An 18962-nucleotide genomic window follows, 5' to 3' on the forward strand; every position below is an offset into this window, starting at 1 on the left:
GTCCTTGTGCTGTGTCTGTACTACTGAGCTGGGCCAGGCTCCTGGTGCAGAGGGTCACCTGAGCAAACAAGAAGAACTTCAAAACCACATTTCTCTTGCTGAGCAACTCTTCTCAGAGCCCAGCAGGGCTGGGGCTCTGCATGCAGCCACCCTGGGCACATCACAGAGGCACAGAGATCTTCAATCAGCCGTTTCTGGAAGATGCTCAGAAATGTCTGGAGCAGAATCACTCCCAGCCTTGACACAGAAAGCCTCTGGCTGCACACAAGGCAGCTGCAGCTCCTGGAGTGATCTCCTAAAGCTGGAACATCCCAATGCCTACAGACTCTGTGAGTACATTCTCTGATTCTCTCTTGTGTAGAGCAACCAGGGGTGCCCAGGGCTGTCCTGCAGAGCAGGGTCCTTCAGCCCAGAGTGCTGTGCTGGGGCAGGGACTCTGCTGCCTGCCAGGGACAGCTCTCAGCCAGCCCTGGGAGCTGCTCACAGCACTGGGGGACAAGGACTGGGTAGAAGGAAAGAGCTCGTATGGCTTGGAAGTTTTCTCCTTGTGTGGTGAGGATGCTGCATTGTTCAAGACTGCTCCCAGCATGACATTTACTGCAGAACATTTTTAAGTAGATTATACAGGAAGCACAGCAAATCAGGGGATGCATAAAAGGGAAAATCCTGCTATTTAATCTACTGCTCTTGCGTTGCCTGAATGGGAAATTGCACACTGATATTCATCTCTCGGTTAAGAATGAGAAAAAATTTTAAAAATTCTCTCAAATCTCAGTAAAGTAGTCAGTGACAGATATCATCACAGGGTCCCTTATAGGCAGCATCAGTGTGTCTTTTCCAGCAACTTCAGGGCTGGTGTGATGTTGCCAACTAGGCCTGCAAGGACAGAGCTGGCCCTGGGCAGTGCCCTATGCTGGGAGGTGTCTGCAGGGCAGAGCTGAGACCCCAGGACTGGGCTGGGCTCTTGCATCAGTGGCAGGGTCCAGCCCTGGGCACAGGGAAGCAGCTGCTGGCAGGGACAGCTCCAGGCAGCAGAGCCCTGGGCTGGCAGTGGGGGGAAAGGGCCCCCAAGCTGGGCTGGGATATTTAAAGTCCTCTCCAAACCAAACTATTCCATGATTGCTTTTCTTACAGATCATTATGGCAAGACACAGCACATGTCCAACAGCAGCTCCATCAGACACTTCCTCCTGCTGCCATTAGCAAACACACGGCAGCTGCAGCTCCTGCACTTCTGCCTCTTCCTGGGCATCTCCCTGGCTGCCCTCCTGGCCAACGGCCTCATCATCAGCGCCGTAGCCTGTGGCCACCACCTGCACACCCCCATGTTCTTCTTCCTGCTCAACCTGGCCCTCACTGACCTGGGCTCCATCTGCACCACTGTGCCCAAAGCCATGCACAATTCCCTCTGGGACACCAGGAACATCTCCTATGCTGGATGTGCTGCACAGGTCTTTTCCTTTCTGTTCTTCATTGGAACAGTGTATTTTCTCCTGACCATCATGTGCTATGACCGCTACGTGTCCATCTGCAAACCCCTGCACTATGGGACCCTCCTGGGCAGCAGAGCTTGTGCCCACATGGCAGCAGCTGCCTGGGCCAGTGCATTTCTCAATGCTCTGCTGCACACGACCAATACATTTTCCCTGCCCCTGTGCCATGGCAATGTGCTGGGCCAGTTCTTCTGTGAAGTGCCTCAGATTCTCAAGCTCTCCTGCTCACACTCCAGCCTAAGAGAACTTGGGCTCCTTGCTGTTGGTTTTGATTTAGGTTTTGGCTGTTTTGTGTTCATTGTTTTCTCCTATGTGCAGATCTTCAGGGCTGTGCTCAGGATCCCCTCTGAGCAGGGACGGCACAAAGCCTTTTCCACCTGCCTCCCTCACCTGGCCGTGCTCTCCCTGTTCCTCAGCACTGGCACATTTGCCTACCTGAAGCCTCCCTCCATCTCCTCCCCATCTCTGGATCTGACACTGTCAGTTCTGTACTCAGTGGTGCCTCCAGTGCTGAACCCCCTCATCTACAGCCTGAGGAACCAGGAGCTGAAGACTGCAATGTGGAGACTGATCACTGGACAATTTCGGAAACAGTAAACTGCTGGGCAGTTTCCGGCAAATAATTAGTAATAAAAGTCATCTTGATTGTTCTATTTGGTTTGGTTGTGTTTGTTTTGGTCTTTGTCCTCTGTGTTTTCATTTTTGAAGCTTGTCCACAAAGAAATGCTGTTCTTAATGCCATTTGAGCGCATTTGGATTCTCTCCACCTTCATTGCTGGCACAACCTTTGTCAATGATGAGCTGTTGCTCCTGAGGGCTTTGAATGAACTAAAGGATGTCCCAGCAAAGTTTTCTCCAGAGATGCCCTTTTTGTTCCCATCTCTGGAGCTGCAGCAGCAATGTCTGTGTGCAATGCTGGGGCAGATCAGTGCTGGCACAGCAGCTGTGCCCAGCAGCAGCAGCACTTGGTATTGGCAGTGCTGCTCCCGTGCCACTGCCCCGCTGCCCTCCTGCCCCTCATGTTGCTGCATGGCCTGAGTGCTCTCGGGGCTGGGCACATCCCTGGGGGTGGCAGTGTGGGGCTGCAGCAGGGACAGTCCATGGGCACTGCTGGGGCAGCACTGACACCTCAGGGAAGGGCCTGGGGGCTCCAGGCTCCTTGGCCAGGCTCTCTCCACAACACTTGGCCAGGCCAATGCTGAGCAGAGAAAACCGCCGTGAGCAGCCCCAGGCTGGCCGTGGGCAGGCTGGGGGCAAACAGCATGGCTGGTGCTCTGCAAGGGCCCTGCAAGGGGGAGAGCCTGGCAAGGAGCAGCAGAGCAGGGGCTGATCCATCCCCACTGTGCTGGAGAGCACAGAGCAGCGTCCCAGAGCGTCCTCATGCACCTGCCAACAACATCCCCCCTCTGCAGCCCTGGCCTCTCCCCAGCTCACACAGGTGCCGCATCCTTGCAGGCACAGACACGGCAGCACTGGCTCAGGAGCCCCTGTTTGCACTGCACAGAGCAGGCGTCAGCACCCCCATGGTGCTGCTTTGGGGAGATGGAGCTGAGTGGGCACAAATGCCATCAGCCCCTGGGACCAGCAAGTGCTGGGGGACAGGAGAGAAACCATTTGGGTTTGTCATGGCCTCTGAAGTGAGACAGAAAGTTTGTTCCATGAGCTGTGAGTTTCCTGTCTCGCTGCAGATGTTGCTGCTCATAGCTAGGGATGCTTGGCAGCCACCACCAAATTACCCTAAGCACTTCCTGTGTTTCTTCTTTGCTTTCTTTCCTCTATCCGGGTAAAATTTTTTTCTTCTTTTCCATCCCTGTCCCCTCCCCTGCAAACAATTCATGCCTGTTTGCCCTTTCCTCTCTGGCCCAACTCCCCATTTCAGCTTTTGAGTTGTCACCATGGGAACATCCCTTGGGGAGCAGGATCATCCTACAAGTCCTTCAGGAATTGTCTGCAGGCTCCTGCAGTGCCTCGTGCTGCTCCTTTGCCAGAGGCACCACAGGCCAGGGGAGCACATCTGGCCTGCGTTGTCTGGGTGTGGGGCTCCCTGTTCTCGGCAGTGAGGAGGGGCTAGAGAGGCTCTGCAGGACTGACAGGATGGGCTTTGGGGCTGTGTGGAGAAACTGAGGGACCTGGGCTGCTGGACCTTCTGAAGAGGAGGCCCAGGGCTCATCCTGCAACTGCTCCAAGGATGGTTTCAGAGAATAAGAATCAGCCAAGTCTGAAAAGACCTCGGAGATCATCAAGTCCAACCTCTGCCCTGACTTTACCTTGTCTTCCTGAGCCTCCTCTTCCCCAAAATAAACATCCCCAGTTCCCTCAGACACTCCTCACAGGACTTGTGCTCCAGACCCCTCACAAGCCTTGTTGCCCCTCTCTGGACATGCTCCAGCCCCTCCATGTCCTTCCTAAATTGGGGGGCCAAGAGCTGCACACAGCACTCGAGGTGCTGCCCAACCAGTGCTGAGTACATGGGAAGAATCACTGCACTGCTCCTGCTGGCCACACCATTCCTGATCTGGGCCAGGACCCACTGGCCTTCTTGGCTACCTGGGCACACTGCTGGCTCATGTCCAGCCTGCTGTCCCTCAGTGCCCCCAGGTCACTTTCTGCCTGGTTCTGTCCAACCACTCCCCCACCTGAAGTGCTGCAGGGGTTGCTGTGGTCAAAGTGCAGGACCCGGTGTCTGGTCTTGTTAAACTTCACCCTGTTGGATTTGGGCCCTGGAACCAGTCTGTCCAGGTCTCTCTGCAGACCCCTCCTACCGTGCAGCAGATGAAATCTCTCAGCCAACCTGCTGTCTCCACAGTTCCATGAGGCCCTGCAACATCACAGTGGTCTGCATGATTCCATGAGGGTTCCCTGTGTCACAATGTCCCTTTGGTTCCCTGGGACTCCTTTGTGTCACAGAGTCCATTGGATCCTTGGGTCTCACAGTGTCACAATGGCATCTTGATCACCCAAGCCTGTGCAGTGTCACAATGGATCCTTGCTTCCATGAGGTCTCGCAGTGCAGCAATGCTCTCCTTAGTTCCACAGAGTCACAGTGACCTCTTAGTCCCAAGGGACATCATGGTATCAGACATGTTTCCTTCATTCCAGGTGTCCCTGAGGAGCAGCACTGGCCCCTTGGTTCCATGGGCCCTGCAGTGTCACAATGGCCCCATTATTACACAAGGTCCTGCAGTGTCACAGTGGCCTCTTGGTTTCATGAGGCCTCCAAGTGCTGCCATGAATTCCTTGGTGCTACAGTGTCACAATGGAGCCCTGGTTACACAAGATCCTGCCGTGTCATTAGGGACCCTTGGTTGCATGGGGCATCACAGTGTCACAATTGTTTCCAGAGTTCCAAGAATCCTTGCACTAGAACAATGAGCCCTTGATTCCATTGGCCTCAGGCTGTCACAAGGCTCTCCTTGGTCCCACAGTGTCACAATGGCCCCTTGGTTCCACCAGGCCTTGCAGTGTCACTGTGGCCTCTGTGGTTCCACAAGAGCCCAGACTGTCACAATGGACTCCTTCCATGTAGCCCCACAGTGTCACAGTGGCCCCTTGGCTCTGTGGTGCCATCTTGTACACAGTGTCACTCTGGTCCTCTCAGTTCCACGAGGCCCTGCAGTGTCACAATGTTCCCTTGCTTCCCCAGGGCCCTGCAGTGTCACAATCATCACAGAATCATCCAGGCTGGGAAAAAAACTTTGAGAGCATCAAGTTACACCTTTGACCCAACACCACCTTGTCAGCTAGACCATGATACTCAGTGCCACATCTAGTCTATCCTGAAACACTTCCAAGGACAGTGACTCACTCACTTCCCTGGGCAGCCCATTAAAATGCCCAATCACCCTTTCAGTGAAAAATATTTCCTAATGTTCATCCTAATTGTCCCCTGGTGTAGCTTAAGGCTGTGTCCTCTTGTTCTGTCACTGTTCTCTGGAAAAAGAGCCCGACCTCCACCTCCTGCACCTTCCTGTCAGGGAGCTGTAGAGAGTGATGAGGTCTCACCTGAGCCTCCTCCAGGATAAACATCCCCAGCTCCCTCAGCTGATCCTCACAGGACTTGTGTTCCAGACCCCTCACCATCCTTGTTGCTCTTCTCTGGACACACTCCAGCCCCTCCATGTCCTTTGTAAATTGGGACCCAGAACTGGACACAGCACTTGAGGTGCTGCCCAACCAGTGCTGAACACAAGGGAAAAATCACTGTCTTGTTCCTGCTGGCCACACCATTCCTGATCCAGGTGTTGGATGAGGGAATTAGAGGGAGGGGGTGGGGACAAAGTGTTATTTATTGTCATCCATGAAGGGTCTTGATTTTCATATCTATTCAGACTTCATTAGAAGATTCAGGGGTTCAATATCAATTGGACATTGCTGGTATCAATCAATAAATACAAAAAGAAATCAGTATAAAATACTTCTCCCTGCATTGTTTTCAATATAGTATATAGCATATTCATTTTGAATACACTACTGAAATCTGTCTAATTAACCACAGAAGAATTGAAAACTTAAATTATCCCCAGGGGCTTTTCTTGTTTGGGTGTTTTGAACAAATACTTTTGAGTTTTTCTCACTGAATCCCTGAACTGAAGAGGTCAAGAAAGAAGAGTTCAATATTAAGTTTTACATTTAACATTGGCCAAATTGCCAGTGCACCCATTAGAATTATTTACTCATTTTCTGCTGTGAGATGGGATTGGAGGAAGACAAAACTAGCTCAAACTTTAAAAGGTACAAAGAGAAAGCTTTATTACTAGAAACTACAAGGAAAAAAAATCTCAATAAATCATTCAGAACATTTATCTTCCCCCTACAACTTCTTTTCTTTCACACTGATAATATACAGAAATGGATCAGTCAATTTACCATCTCTATAAATAGCCTTTCACCCATTTACTTGGGTGAGCAGAACTTTTCATCAGTCTATGGAGATTTTACCACAAGAAAACAGTTTCCTCCCGGTGCTGTGTCACAGTGAATCAGCCTTTCAGGAGAATGTAAATCTGATCACTGTGTAAAAATCCTTTCCTCAACTTACAGTTTTCCCATAATTATTTTATCAACTTATGAGGCAGCATTCACAGGCTGATTGCCTCCCATTCTCCCTTGACCCTGGAGTTTTTGGAAAATCTTATCAGGGGCAGCATTCCAACTATGCCATGGGCCGGTCTGGCCACTCTGGGGGGAGGGGGAAGCAGGCAGGATCTCAGCAGATGATGGCGCTGTCTAGTAATTCCTCTTTCCCAAGTTACTCAAAATTTGGAAGGGGACAGAAACAGAAGAAATAGAAAACCAGAGAGAAAGACAAAAAAGATACAGAGATGCACACTCTTGGATTCCAGTACTGTTCAGACAGAAATTCCAAAAGGAGGTAGGGTCAAGACGTGCACTTGCTTAGTGGTCTGCCTGAAATTCTCCTTGGTCTTCCTAGGTATTTCCCCCAGGTAGGACTTTTGGTCATTTGGTCACTCAGGAGCTGGGCTGGGGATCCAGGGATGAGTGTGGAGCATTGCCTTTGGTGTGACACAGACCACAAGAGAAGGCAGGGACTTGGACTGAGCATGTGCTCTGTGTTTTTTTAAGTCTCTGGGCCTTCATGGGACTCCCCCAGGTGGGACTTGTGATTGCTGGAGCAATCAGAGCCTGGGTCAGCACCAGCCTGCTGTGTGACTGATTGACAGCTCATGCCAAGGTGTCTGGGACATTGATCTCATCCAGCCTCTGACAGCGACCATGGTGACACTGGGGAGCCTCAGGAAACCATGGGTCAGTTGTGACAAGGACACTAGTAGATCCAAGGACACCATGGAGACACCATGGAGACACCATGGAACCTCATGGAGCCAGAGACCATTGTGACATTCTTGTGCCTCATGGATTCAGGGGGACCATTGTGACTCCAGACCCCTATGGAACCAAGGGTCAAGGATGAAGCTCTGGGGCTCATAGAACCAAGGAGCCATTGTGAAACTGAAACGGGGAAAATTCAAATTAAAATGAATGAGTTAAGGGTAAAAATACAGGAGGATGCTTTAACTAGAAGGGGACTGGAAATATTCTCTGAGTGCTTAACATTCACTGTCTTTGCAAGAACAGGAGGACTGAGCAAGGCTTCAAGATAAGATAGAGGGCCAAGAATGTGCAAGCAGGATGGAAGAGTGAGACCCATTCCAGATAACAGGGATTCCTTAGACCCTTGAGCCAGCAAAAACTGGTATCAAAGTCTGGAAAGGAACCTAAGACTAAGATGCAATGAAGGTGAGGTTAAAAGTTCAAACTGAGAGGGAGACTGCTTACTTCATCCCAGACAGCCACTAGAACAAACAACAAGGAGGAATGTGAAGTCACAAAGTGACATGGAGGTAATTTTAATACGAAGCAGGGACAGGGTGGATTAGGAAATGAATATGCATTAGGTGCACTGTGCAATCCTATTTTGTAGAGAATAAAAAGAGAGGTGCAGGTCACCAAAGGTGTGCATGTTTTTGGAGGAGCTGTCCCCCATGCACCTCAGTGATGAATAAAATACATACCTATAACTTACTTTGTGGGTTATAAAGTTTTTCTGTGCATCAATTTGGGTGACCCCGCTGCTCCCCTGAGATTTCGGGGCACCCTCTTTGCCCACGTCTGAGCTGGAGCCGGTGCAGAATGCCACCTGCACCGACCCCACTGACCTGTGCTGCATCATCTGCTGAGGTAACTCAGGGCTCCCTCCCACCTCTGGGACCCTCACCTGGAGTTTTGGGGTAACCCTGAATGTTCAAGTGCCCCCCGACAGCACCCCCAGCATGGAGGGTTATCTGTGTCCACGTTGACTGAAAGGATGCAACAGTGGCCATTATCTTTTCCCAGCCCATCCAGGAGAGTCACAACACTTGGGTGCTCCAAACATCACCTGGAGATCCCCAAAAATCATCTGGATACACCTGGGTACCTCTTGGATCACTGGGTCACCCAAAACCCCTAGGCACCCCCAAAACTGGTGTCCCAAAAATCCTCACTGCTTTGACTGGGTGGACCTGGGGTCCCTAAATTCCCATTGACTTCAATGGCTAAACCCAGTACCCCAAAATTTTGTTGCAAAAAATCTCGATTTTGGCTTCAGAATTTCCAGAATTTGGACTCAAAATGGAGATTTTTGGGCTTACCTGGAGGTACAGCTCCAACACAGGTCACAGGTGTGGGATCAGGGATTCAGAATTGGCTTCCAGGAATTCATCCAGGACTTCCACAGAATCAGCATCATGATCCTGGAAGGCAAATTCCTGGAATTGTGCCCAACATGTCTCCCACATTTTTACCAAATTGCCCCATTTTACACCAAAATTCCACAAAAGTCCTGTTTAATTCAATGGATAGGCTTGGTGTCCCTAAATCCACCTAGACTTAAACATGGTAGACCTGGTGTCTCTAAATCCTTTTGATTTCTTTTGGGTAGACCTGGTATCTTTGAATCCCTATTCATTTCAATTGGCAGGCTTGATATCCAAAATATGCATGTCAGAAGATCATTATAACAAAAGATGGGCAACTCAGAGACATTGTAAAAGACAGTTTATTGCTTTATTGCACCACTCTCATAGAAGGGTGAGACATTAAAGATGTTACACCGAATGCCATAATACCTGAAGCCATCTCATTCGTAGTTACAATGCCTTCCATTTGTTTTTTAGCCAATCACATTATTTCTATGAACTTTGCAAATGTCTTTTATCACCAATCATAAATTGCTTTGCTTCCCACAGCTTTGCTGCCATGTGCATTTTTCAACCAATCATATAACACTTCACAAACTTGTAATGATACATCTTAAACTTCCAACTAACTAACTAACCAACTAACTAACACCACCCTGTCACCCAGGCCATGGCACTCAGTGCCACATCCAGTCTATACTGAAACTCTTCCTGGGACAGTGACTCATCCACGTCCCTGGGATGGCCATTCAAATGCCCAATCACTTTCTTTCTGAAGAATATTTATTATGTCCAGCCTAAATCTTCTTTGGGGCAGCTTTAAGGCTGTGTCCTGTCACTGTTCCCTGGGGAAAGAGCCCAACTCCACCTGGCTGCACTCTCCTGTCAGGGAGTTGTAGAGGGTGATGAGATCTCCTCTGAGTCTCCTCCAGGATAAACATCCCCAACTCCCTGAGCTACTTCTCACAGGACTTGTGTTCCAGATCCCTCACCAGCCTTGTAGCCCTTCTCTGGACACTCTCCCGCACCTCAATGTCCTTCCTAAATTGGGGCCCAGAAGTGGACACAGCGCTTGAGGTGCTGCCCAACCACTGCTGAGCCCAGGGGAAGAATCACTGCTCTGTGCCTGCTGGTTGCACTGCTCCTGATCCAAAGGAGTCTGAGTGGTTGGATGAGGGAAATGGTGAGGAGGGGATGGGGGTGGGGACAAAGTGTGATTGATTGACCATCATGAAGGGTCTTGATTTTCATATCTATTCAGACTGCATTAGAAGGTGCTGGGGGTCAATATCAGTTGGACAGTTCTTATATCCATCTATAAACAGGAAAAGAACCAGGAGAAATCACTTCTCTTGGCATTGTTTTCAATATAGCATATTCACTTGGTATACACTTTTGAAATCTATTTAATCAACCACCAAAGATTTGAAAACTTAAGTTATCCCCAGGAGCTTTTCTTATGGATGTTTTTAACAGATGTTTATGAGCCTTTGTCACTGAATTCCGGAACTGAAGAGCTCAAGAAAGAAGAGGCCTCTGGAGTAGTAAAATTCATCAGCATCCTCCAAGTGGCTGAGGATCCATCCTCATCAGAGCAGGAATGATGGAGCAGAACTAGGAACAGGTGACACACTGAGCACCCGCTGACTGATCACACCTGCTGACCTTACCCACTGATCACATCCCACTCACCACCCAAATGACCATTCATCCAATGATCACACCCACTGACCATAACCACTACACACACTCATTGACCACACCCATATCCTAGAAACCAGTGCCAACACCCCACTGACCACACCCACTGACCACCCCAATGACAAATATTGTCGACCACACCCTGCTGATCAACCCAATGACAACCCCTCCGAAAATACTGAGCACATGCAGTCCTGATTCTTTCTGCTCTCTCCTCTAAGTTATTTGAAATCCCCCTTCTCCAATAGCTCAAACAGCTGGCTGCTTCCTTCTCCTATTTGACCAGACAGAAATTCCATAATAAACACTTGTATCTCAAATACTTAAAGTTAAACTGCATGGGGAGCCTTATAATTCATTTTACCAAGCTGGCACCATTCCCAGTCTTTTTCAAAAATATCCAAATTCTCCGGCTTTAAACCTTACCCAAAGACTGGACTCACTATCTCAAACTGATCATGTGCTACAACCCAAATATAGCCTCTCAGGAGTTCCAGGGCACACCTAGGGGACATAGGTCTCCTTTTATTAGATATACATTATCATCTCTTGTTGCACCCTCTACAGAGGAGAAGGACCCAACTTGGCTGTCACCCTGGTCCACAATGAATAACTGTCCGCCCACACAAAAATCGAGGAGTTACCCTTATTAGTCCCCAGAGTTGTGGGTTTCTGAAATTATTCTCAACTGGTGGTAATTCCTAGTCAAAAGCCAAATAATTACTTGTTCAAAGATAGCCCTTTCAGAAACTGTCCAGGAAACACCCAAGCGATGAGCACCCGTCAATTATTGATGATTAAGATGATCAGAGCCATCAGGAAAGCTACATCTGAATGCTGGCTTGCCATAAACTGAGATCTGCATTCACCAAATTCATCGTGTCCCAGACATGGTTTTGTCCAGCCCAATGCAGAGAAAGACTACATGAATATGTGCAACAACAAAAAGAAAGACCTCTGCTCCAGGCTATGAAAAACTGTATAAAAACTGGACTGACCAAGGCGGCTTTGTGAGCACTGGGGGATCTGATGCGATAGAGGTTGGATCAGAGTGTGCTCACCTGGCGCCGATCCCGGGCTCAGCGCTGTCCCTCTTGGATCATGAGTAAGAAGGACTGTATTTCAGTCGCAAAATAAATTATCGCGTATTCTAATTATATTTAATTCAGCTTAATCTTGTTTATAACACCCTCATCTACAGCCTGAGGAGTCAGGAACTTGAGGATGCCCTGAGGAATATGACCACTCTGTGTTCCCAGAAACAATGAAGTGCCTGTTTGTTTCTGCATAGCATTCAGAATGGAACTCATTATAGACTGCCCAGAATGCTAAGCTCCATGTGTTTCTATTGCATGTGTTCTACATTTCCTTTTATTTATTTATTTTTTTTTTAATTTTTCATAGTGTTTTCCATAAAGGGATGCCTTTAGTCACAGTATTGCTACATCAGTACCTACTGTGGTTGTGTTCAGCATAGACAGTAAGGAGCCATGATCATTGGGCATTGAGGTAAAATAAAGTGTCCTGCTCTGCCCTGTGTGACCCAGGTGCTTCCCCAGCCCTTCTCTGTATCTCTGCAAGGGCAGTGCCTGTGGGCAGAGGTGGAGGGACTCCCAGCACAGCAGCACAGCCAGGGAAAATGGCCCTGGCTCCTCCCACATCTGCTTTTCCCAAATCCACCCTCTCCTTTCCAGCCCTTCTGTGGTTGTAAGGCCTCAGTGCTCTGGCAGCTTGGTCACTGTCCTGCTGCATGTCCGTGCTGTGAGCACAGGCAGGGACAGGCCGTGGGCACTGCTGGGACACAGCTGTGTTCCAGCGCAGCAGCTCCACCAGCAAAGGGATCTCCTGAGGGCAGGGCAGGAAGGCTTTGTTCTCCTCCAGAGTCACTCTCAGGAACAGGCCCAAAGAACAGACTCTGAGGAAGCTCCTTGTGTTCCCTGTTCTCCCAGGGCTCAGTGGGATGAGATCAGGGTCCCAGTGTGGCCGTCAAGGGACTCAGGTCTGGGTCAGGTTTGGCTTGTTGGTGGCCCATGCCCATCAGATGGTGAATGGTGTGTGCTGAACCTTGCTGGGGCTCTGCAGCTTGTCCCAGGGCTGATGGCAGGGCAATGTTTGTCTGCAGGGCCTTGGGAGCTGCCAGGAGAGCACAGGGGACCTGCAGGAACAGGGTGTGCCAGGGAGCAGCAGGGAGTGGAGCTCACTGGGGAGAGACCTGCCCACGGTAGGGTCACCCCAAGATCAAAGACTGATTGTCTGCTGTGACCAGGAGAGCTCTGCAGCCCCAGGGACACAGCAGGGACAGGGAAAGGAGTCTGGGCACTGAGTGCTCTGAACCCCAGGGGCACAGCAGGCACAAGGAAAGGAGTCTGGCACTGAGTGCTCTGAGCCTCAGACACCTTCCCCAGGAGGATGCAGGGCAGCCCCAAGGGCATCTGGCAGCCCTGGAACAAGGCAGGCTCCTCTGAGCCCCTCCACAGCCCCAGCAGAGCCTGTGTGGGAGGGGGTCAGTGCAGGGAGCACCATCAGCTGCCTCTGTGTCCCAGGCTGAGCAGCAGAGCCCAGCAGAGGCAGCCCAGGGCCCCGGGCAGCACAGCCCCCGTGCTCTGCAGAGCAGCAGCCCCAGCTCGGGCTCTGGGAGCAGGGCAGGGGCTGCAGCAGTGGCTGCTCAGGCCAGCACAGACGTGTTCCCCTGGCACAGGCTCTGTGGGCAGCTGGCATGTGCCAGCAGCAGAGCAGGAGCCCCTGGGGTGCAGAGGAGCCCTGGCAAGAGGCTGCCCTGTCCCTGGGGCAGCAGCAGCTCCCTGAGGAGCCCCGGGGCCAACTCTCTGCTGCTGTGCTGGGCAGCGGGGCTGGCCCGGGGGCTGCAGGAGCTGCCTGAGCTGAGCATCTGCTGAGCATTTCAGGCACAGAGTGTCTTTCCCTGACCTGCAGTGCCTCCAGTTCAGCCTGCAGGAGGTCATTGTGTATTTTAGAGTAAGATTTCCATCTTGTGACAAAAGTTACAATTGCAGCAAACTGGTAATTTTTCTCTGTGTTTTCTGTGTTGGTATTCTGGCTGGTCACTCTGCCTCAGCATCAACTCACAGTTTACTCAGAGAAGTCCAGTGCTGTTCATGCCCAGCAGGATCCACCATTCCCTTGGGTTCCCCCAATTCCACCTGGGCCACAGGTTCCACCAAGGATGTTCCACAAATCAACCCCAGAGCCAGACTTGGGGACAAGGGGCCAGGGCTGTGTAACCAGGACATCAAGGATGGGGATTATCCAGGTCACTGGGGCCTGTTTTGGTTGCCCAGGGCAGGAAAGATGTCTGGCAGCTGGAGCAGGGTGAGGGAAGGGCCTCCAGGATAGGGCTGGAGCCCTTTGGCTGTGAGGAGAGGCTGAGGGTGCTGGGCTTGTCCAGCCTGGAGTAGGGAAGGCTGAGGGGCTCCTCATCCTAGCAAGGACAGGAAGAGTTTAAGTGAGTCAGGCTGGTTTCAGCATTTCCTCAACATTCCAAAGCAGCATGGCTTACCTTTCTCCATCCACCACTGAAAGCTTTGCAAACAAAAATGCAAGGGCATTTTTCAAGCCATTTTCACCACACTCCAGGCAGAGCATCCTGATACAACACCTCAATTGTGTTTATATTTATCATAGCAACGTTTTTCTGATGAAAAAATCAAAGGGTTAAGTCCCTGGGGAGCCTTTGGCAGTTCCTGCTCTCAGTGGGGACAGTGATGCTCCAAGGGACTTGGAGTTTTGCTTCTGCTTCCTTGAGCAGCTTCTTCAACCTTATCTCAGTGCCTGAGGGTCCTGGACTCAGCCCCAAATCTGCCCTGTTATAAATATGATTCATGCTAATTAAGTTGTAATTATATTAGCAAAATTGGTTTTTTGTGCAAATAGAAAAGTTGTACTTAATTGTTCCAATGTATAAAAATAAAGGAAGGTTAAGCAAAGCAGAAGGTATCATTCTCCAGATGTTTGGTGGGAGTGGAGAGAATAAGGCTATTGGTCTAAGAACAGCATCTAGAAATAAAACTTTTGACCTTGAGTTGAACCAAATTGGGATGATTCCAAGCATTAGACACTTGGCTTGTTATAGGAACATCGGCTTAATTATATAACTCTAAGGTCAGTGTGCCTGCTCTACCTGAGAGGCCACACAATGAACCCTGAGGAAGACCCAGAGTCTTCACCAGAAACAAGATCCCTGAAAGGAGGAGAGACCCCAGACCATTGTTGAAACATGAGCAACACTACATAGTGATGGAGATTTTAGGAACAGGATCTAGGAGATTTCCAGAACATTCTGTATTAATATGTATTAGTAAACTATATAAATGAGATTTTAGTTTGATTCAGTTTGCACGGTGTGAGAGGGAGGGCCCTCCCCGTACCCCTGGTTGGTTTTGTTTATGCTTTATTTGAACCCAACCTCAATTACACTAAAATACTCACTGCCAAATTTTGTATTTATTTAAATATACATAACAAATATACTTTGATTGTATTTGTTTATATACAATTACTGTTATTATTAATAAATTACTGCTAAATTTGTATTTGTTGTTTGATTAACTGAACAATCAAAGACTCCATTCATAACAATTTTGGGGATCATTAAAATACAGAAAGATTCCAGTAGCTCTTTGTATTTCTTTAGTTGTCTTCAAGTCTCCAGGGCTTGTGCAGATGCTTGGAGACATTTTGGAGTTTTCCTAAGAAGGAAGATTTGAAAGTGCATCATGACTTTACTTTACTCAAGGGTAAGTTTTTCACTTTTTCTGTTCAGAGGCGAAGTGATAGAAGCATTTCCCAAATGACCTTGATGCACAATGTCTCCTTAGGAGGTCTGGGCACATTGAAGAATGAGCCCCTTTGCAGGCTGACCCTGTTTGGACAACCTGCTCCTCACCCCCATCATCACCATATCATGATGTCTCCCACCTGGTGCTGACAACCCAAAATATAAAAAACATCATTCATTTCTGTTTGTAATAAAAATGTTATTTAATTTTAAAATTAAAATTAATTTTCCTTATTTGTAATATTGTTATTCTATTTTTTAGACCAAATTTTAATATTCGTAATAAAAATATTTCTTTAGCAACCAAAAAAATTATTGGTCATTGCTTTTATGTAATACAATTCCCTTCATTAATTAAGCTCTATTGGTTCTTTATTTCTCTCTTTTTAGGATAATTCATAATGTTTGAGTTATTTTTTTATCTTTTTTATATCTTTTTTTTTTTCAGACAGGTTTAGGGTGGGCACTTCGGGGTCCAGGGAGACATTTATGGGGCACATTCGGGGCAGTTTTGGGTCTGGGGGAAGAATTTTGAGGGACAGGAGGACACTTGGGGGCATTGAGTTGGCACTAAAAATGAACTTAGGGATCCTGAGGGAAGTCTGGGCTTTGAAGTGGCTCATGGGGGTCTGTAAGGGGGTTCTCCGGGGTGCAGGGCATGATGGGAGTTGTAGGAGTAGGTATAATACAGTTTAATGGGGCCGCAGAGCATCATGGTTATCCAGGCCCAGCTGCAATATCTCTTCGGGGAAGCGCTGGGGCACTGATGGGAGATGAAGTCATTGCTTGAATAGCATTCTATGGCACCACAAAGCATGATGGGAACTGTAGTCCCGGAAGTGATTCTAGTGGAGTGTTTACGAAGCTCTGGGAGGGCACTTGGGGGACACTTTTGCCTCTGAATGGCAACTTCAAGTTCTCAGGGAGGAATGTTTACAGTTCAGGAGCACTTGAGGGAGCTTGGGGAGCTCTAACCAGGCTCTGTAGGGCACAGGGGCACAGCAGGAGTTTTAGGCACGGGAACTGTGTTATGAAGGTGCTCTGAGCTCACGGGGGGATGGCAGGAGATGAATTCCCAGAAGTGGCTGTAACGGGCATCTGTGGGCTTGGGAGCATTCAGGGATTCTAGGGACGTTTTTGGGGGTACCCGAATGGGCGCTGAGGGGACACTTAGGGATCCTTGGAGTTTCTGGAGGACATCTATTGGACATACAGGGGGGATACCGGGGTTCTGTGGAGCCGGGGGCATGATGGGTATTGTAGTCCCAGCTCCAATGGGGCTCTATGGGGCTGCAAGGCATGCTGGGAGTTAGAGGCACAAAGGAAAAATGGCGCCGACTCCAGGCACCACCCCTGAGGCCCCGGTCCCCGGCCTGAACCTCCTTGGTGGCACCTTGGTCTGACACATACCTCAGAAGGGTGTCTATTTTCACAGGGGAAAATAAGGTGTTTTAGATTGGTTCAAAAGTAAAACAAAGGGGAGAAAACCCTGTTTGCTGGTGTGGAGGCAGTTCTCCAAGCACAGCAGGTCCCAGGTGAGTGAGGACAGACAGGATGGGGTTGGGAATGTGGAGCAAGGTTGCCCACACAGGCTCAGACCTCAAGGCACAGCTTCTCTGAGCAGGCCAGACATCCTGAGGAGAAACTCTGGATCAATATCAATCACAGAATGCTGAGACAGACCTCTAACCTCTGCTTAAGTCGAACAGTAATAAAATCCATCCTTTAAAATAGGAATGGATATTTTTAAGACATACTTTGAAGTGTTTTTCCATAACTATTATAGGAAATATTCCTAATGAACTACACCAGACCAGAGGGAAATCAAGGCAGAGCCATGGCTTGTTAGGAAACCTCTCAAGAACTCCAAGTGAGAATCAAACTCCAAAGTCCCTTAAAGTTTTAATGGGTCCCGGTGAGGGACACAACTGGGAAAGTGTCCCCAAGCCTCAATCAGAGCAGAGAACTGGAGGCAGAGATGACAGGTGGGGACAAAGAGAAGCCAAGTCTTGGTGCCCTGGGGCACAGCAGGGTCTGTGCCACCAAGGGCTGGGAGGAGACACCTTGTCCTGAGCCACTGGGGGCTCCTGGCACAGCCCCAGCAAGGCTGGGCACTGTCACCCCTTGTGCTGCCCTCAGCATCCCCCCACATCCCAGTGGCCTCAGGGATCTGCTGGGACCAGTCCCTGGGGAGCCTTGGTCAGGAATGGCCCTGGGAGCTCCTTCATGCTCCCAGGGACTGCAGGTTTTTTCGAAGGGCTTTGGGTTTTGCTTTTGCCTTGGAGTCTCTGAGAACTTTGTGCAAACATGGCCTCCAGTTACCTTCTTTAATTAGTCTCTTGAGAGCCTTTGTCAGTAACAACATTCAATAGAGCTCAATGCCTCTAGGTGCTTCAGTTTTCAAAGGTTCTTTACTTTTTCCTTTCTACACTGACTTTCTGAGAACTGACAACACTCAGACAAAGAGGGGGTTTCAATTTTTTTTTAAGCAATCCAAAATTTTTAAGGTTCCCCACTGCATACAGGCACAAGGTGCCACCAAGGAAATTCCTCATCCCCAAGGCAGAGCCCTGAAAGCAATGTTTGACACCTTTGCACTCCTTGGTTCCCTGAGGCCTTGCAGTGTCAGAAAGGCTCCATTGGTTCCATGAGGTTCTGGGCTGTCACAGTGGAGATTTGGGTCCATGGGGCCCCATGGTGTCACAATGCTCTTTTTGGTTCCATGAGGCCTTGATCTATCACAATGGACCCCTGGTTCCATGAGGTCCATTGGTGTCACCATGGTCTCCTTGGTTCCATGAGGCATCACAATGTCACAACACAACCTTGGTTCCATGAGGTTCCTGCAGCAGGACTTCCCCTGTGGCCCAGCACAGCTCATCTGTTCTGTCCACCAGCTGTGGCCATAACTCAGGGCATCTTCCCCTTTCAGGAATTGCTGAGATAACCCAGGCTGGACATCAGTCTTGTCCTGAATTCTCTTTGGTGCTAGGCAGGTGGAATTCCCAGCTGACCATGAGCATCTTGCTCTGAGAGCAGCTGAAGGGAGATAAACCTTGAATTCCTGAGTGACACACACTTCACTTTACAAACAATAAAAGCCACACAAAATTTTTACAAAGAAGAAGTCTTCTGCGTAGTCCCTGCAAACGGGCAGGGCTTCTCTCCTAGTTCTGGATGCATCTTCGTGGTTTCTTTTCTGGAAGCTGAGTGAAAGGGCTCCATGTGCACTCCCTCATCAATTTGGTGGTAAGTTACATTGACTCCTGATCTCTGCTATTTCTTCACTAGCTGTAATAAAGGTAAGTTTAATGTGCACTGTGTTTCTATCTACCTGCACTTCTTTTGTTTATCCTGTACAGTAAGTAGTCAGTTTAAAGATTCTTGTCTGTTTATGTTGAATCCATTCAGTAAATAATTCATTTTAGAATAGACCTAATCCACCATGGTAAAGAACTTGTGCGAAAGAGCAATTTGGGCTGCAGGCTACCTGAAACAGAGTTACTGCCAGAAACCTGAGCATAGGGCAGGACTTGTCTAAGCTTTCATTCCATTTGTAACGTATTTCATTTAAGAACAAAATGAGAGAAATCCTTTCTTTTCCACATTTATTCCTTTCCTGTTTATACACTGATATCAGCAATCTCCATTTGACATTGATCCCCAGCACCTCCTAATGCAGTCTGAATAGATATGAAAATCAAGACACTTTATGGCTAACCATCAATCACACTTTGTCCTTACCCCCACCCCACCATTTCCCTTATCCAACCCCTG

At 49.0% G+C, this 18962-nt stretch overlaps 1 protein-coding gene across 1 annotated transcript; it reads left to right on the plus strand.

Annotated features, from left to right (window-relative positions):
• Positions 1–1157: 1157 nt before the first annotated feature.
• Positions 1158–2090, plus strand: LOC306815777 (olfactory receptor 14I1-like; the record flags this gene model as incomplete). The annotated part of the gene is made up of 2 exons (XM_079332327.1): positions 1158–1451; positions 1812–2090. The coding sequence occupies 2 exons, from the start codon at positions 1158–1160 to the stop codon at positions 2088–2090; spliced, it is 573 nt and encodes a 190-aa protein (XP_079188453.1).
• Positions 2091–18962: the final 16872 nt, after the last annotated feature.

The sequence above is a fragment of the Erithacus rubecula genome, assembly GCF_903797595.1.
Source record: "Erithacus rubecula genome assembly, contig: scaffold_225_arrow_ctg1, whole genome shotgun sequence".
NCBI classification, from domain to species: Eukaryota; Metazoa; Chordata; class Aves; order Passeriformes; family Muscicapidae; genus Erithacus; species Erithacus rubecula.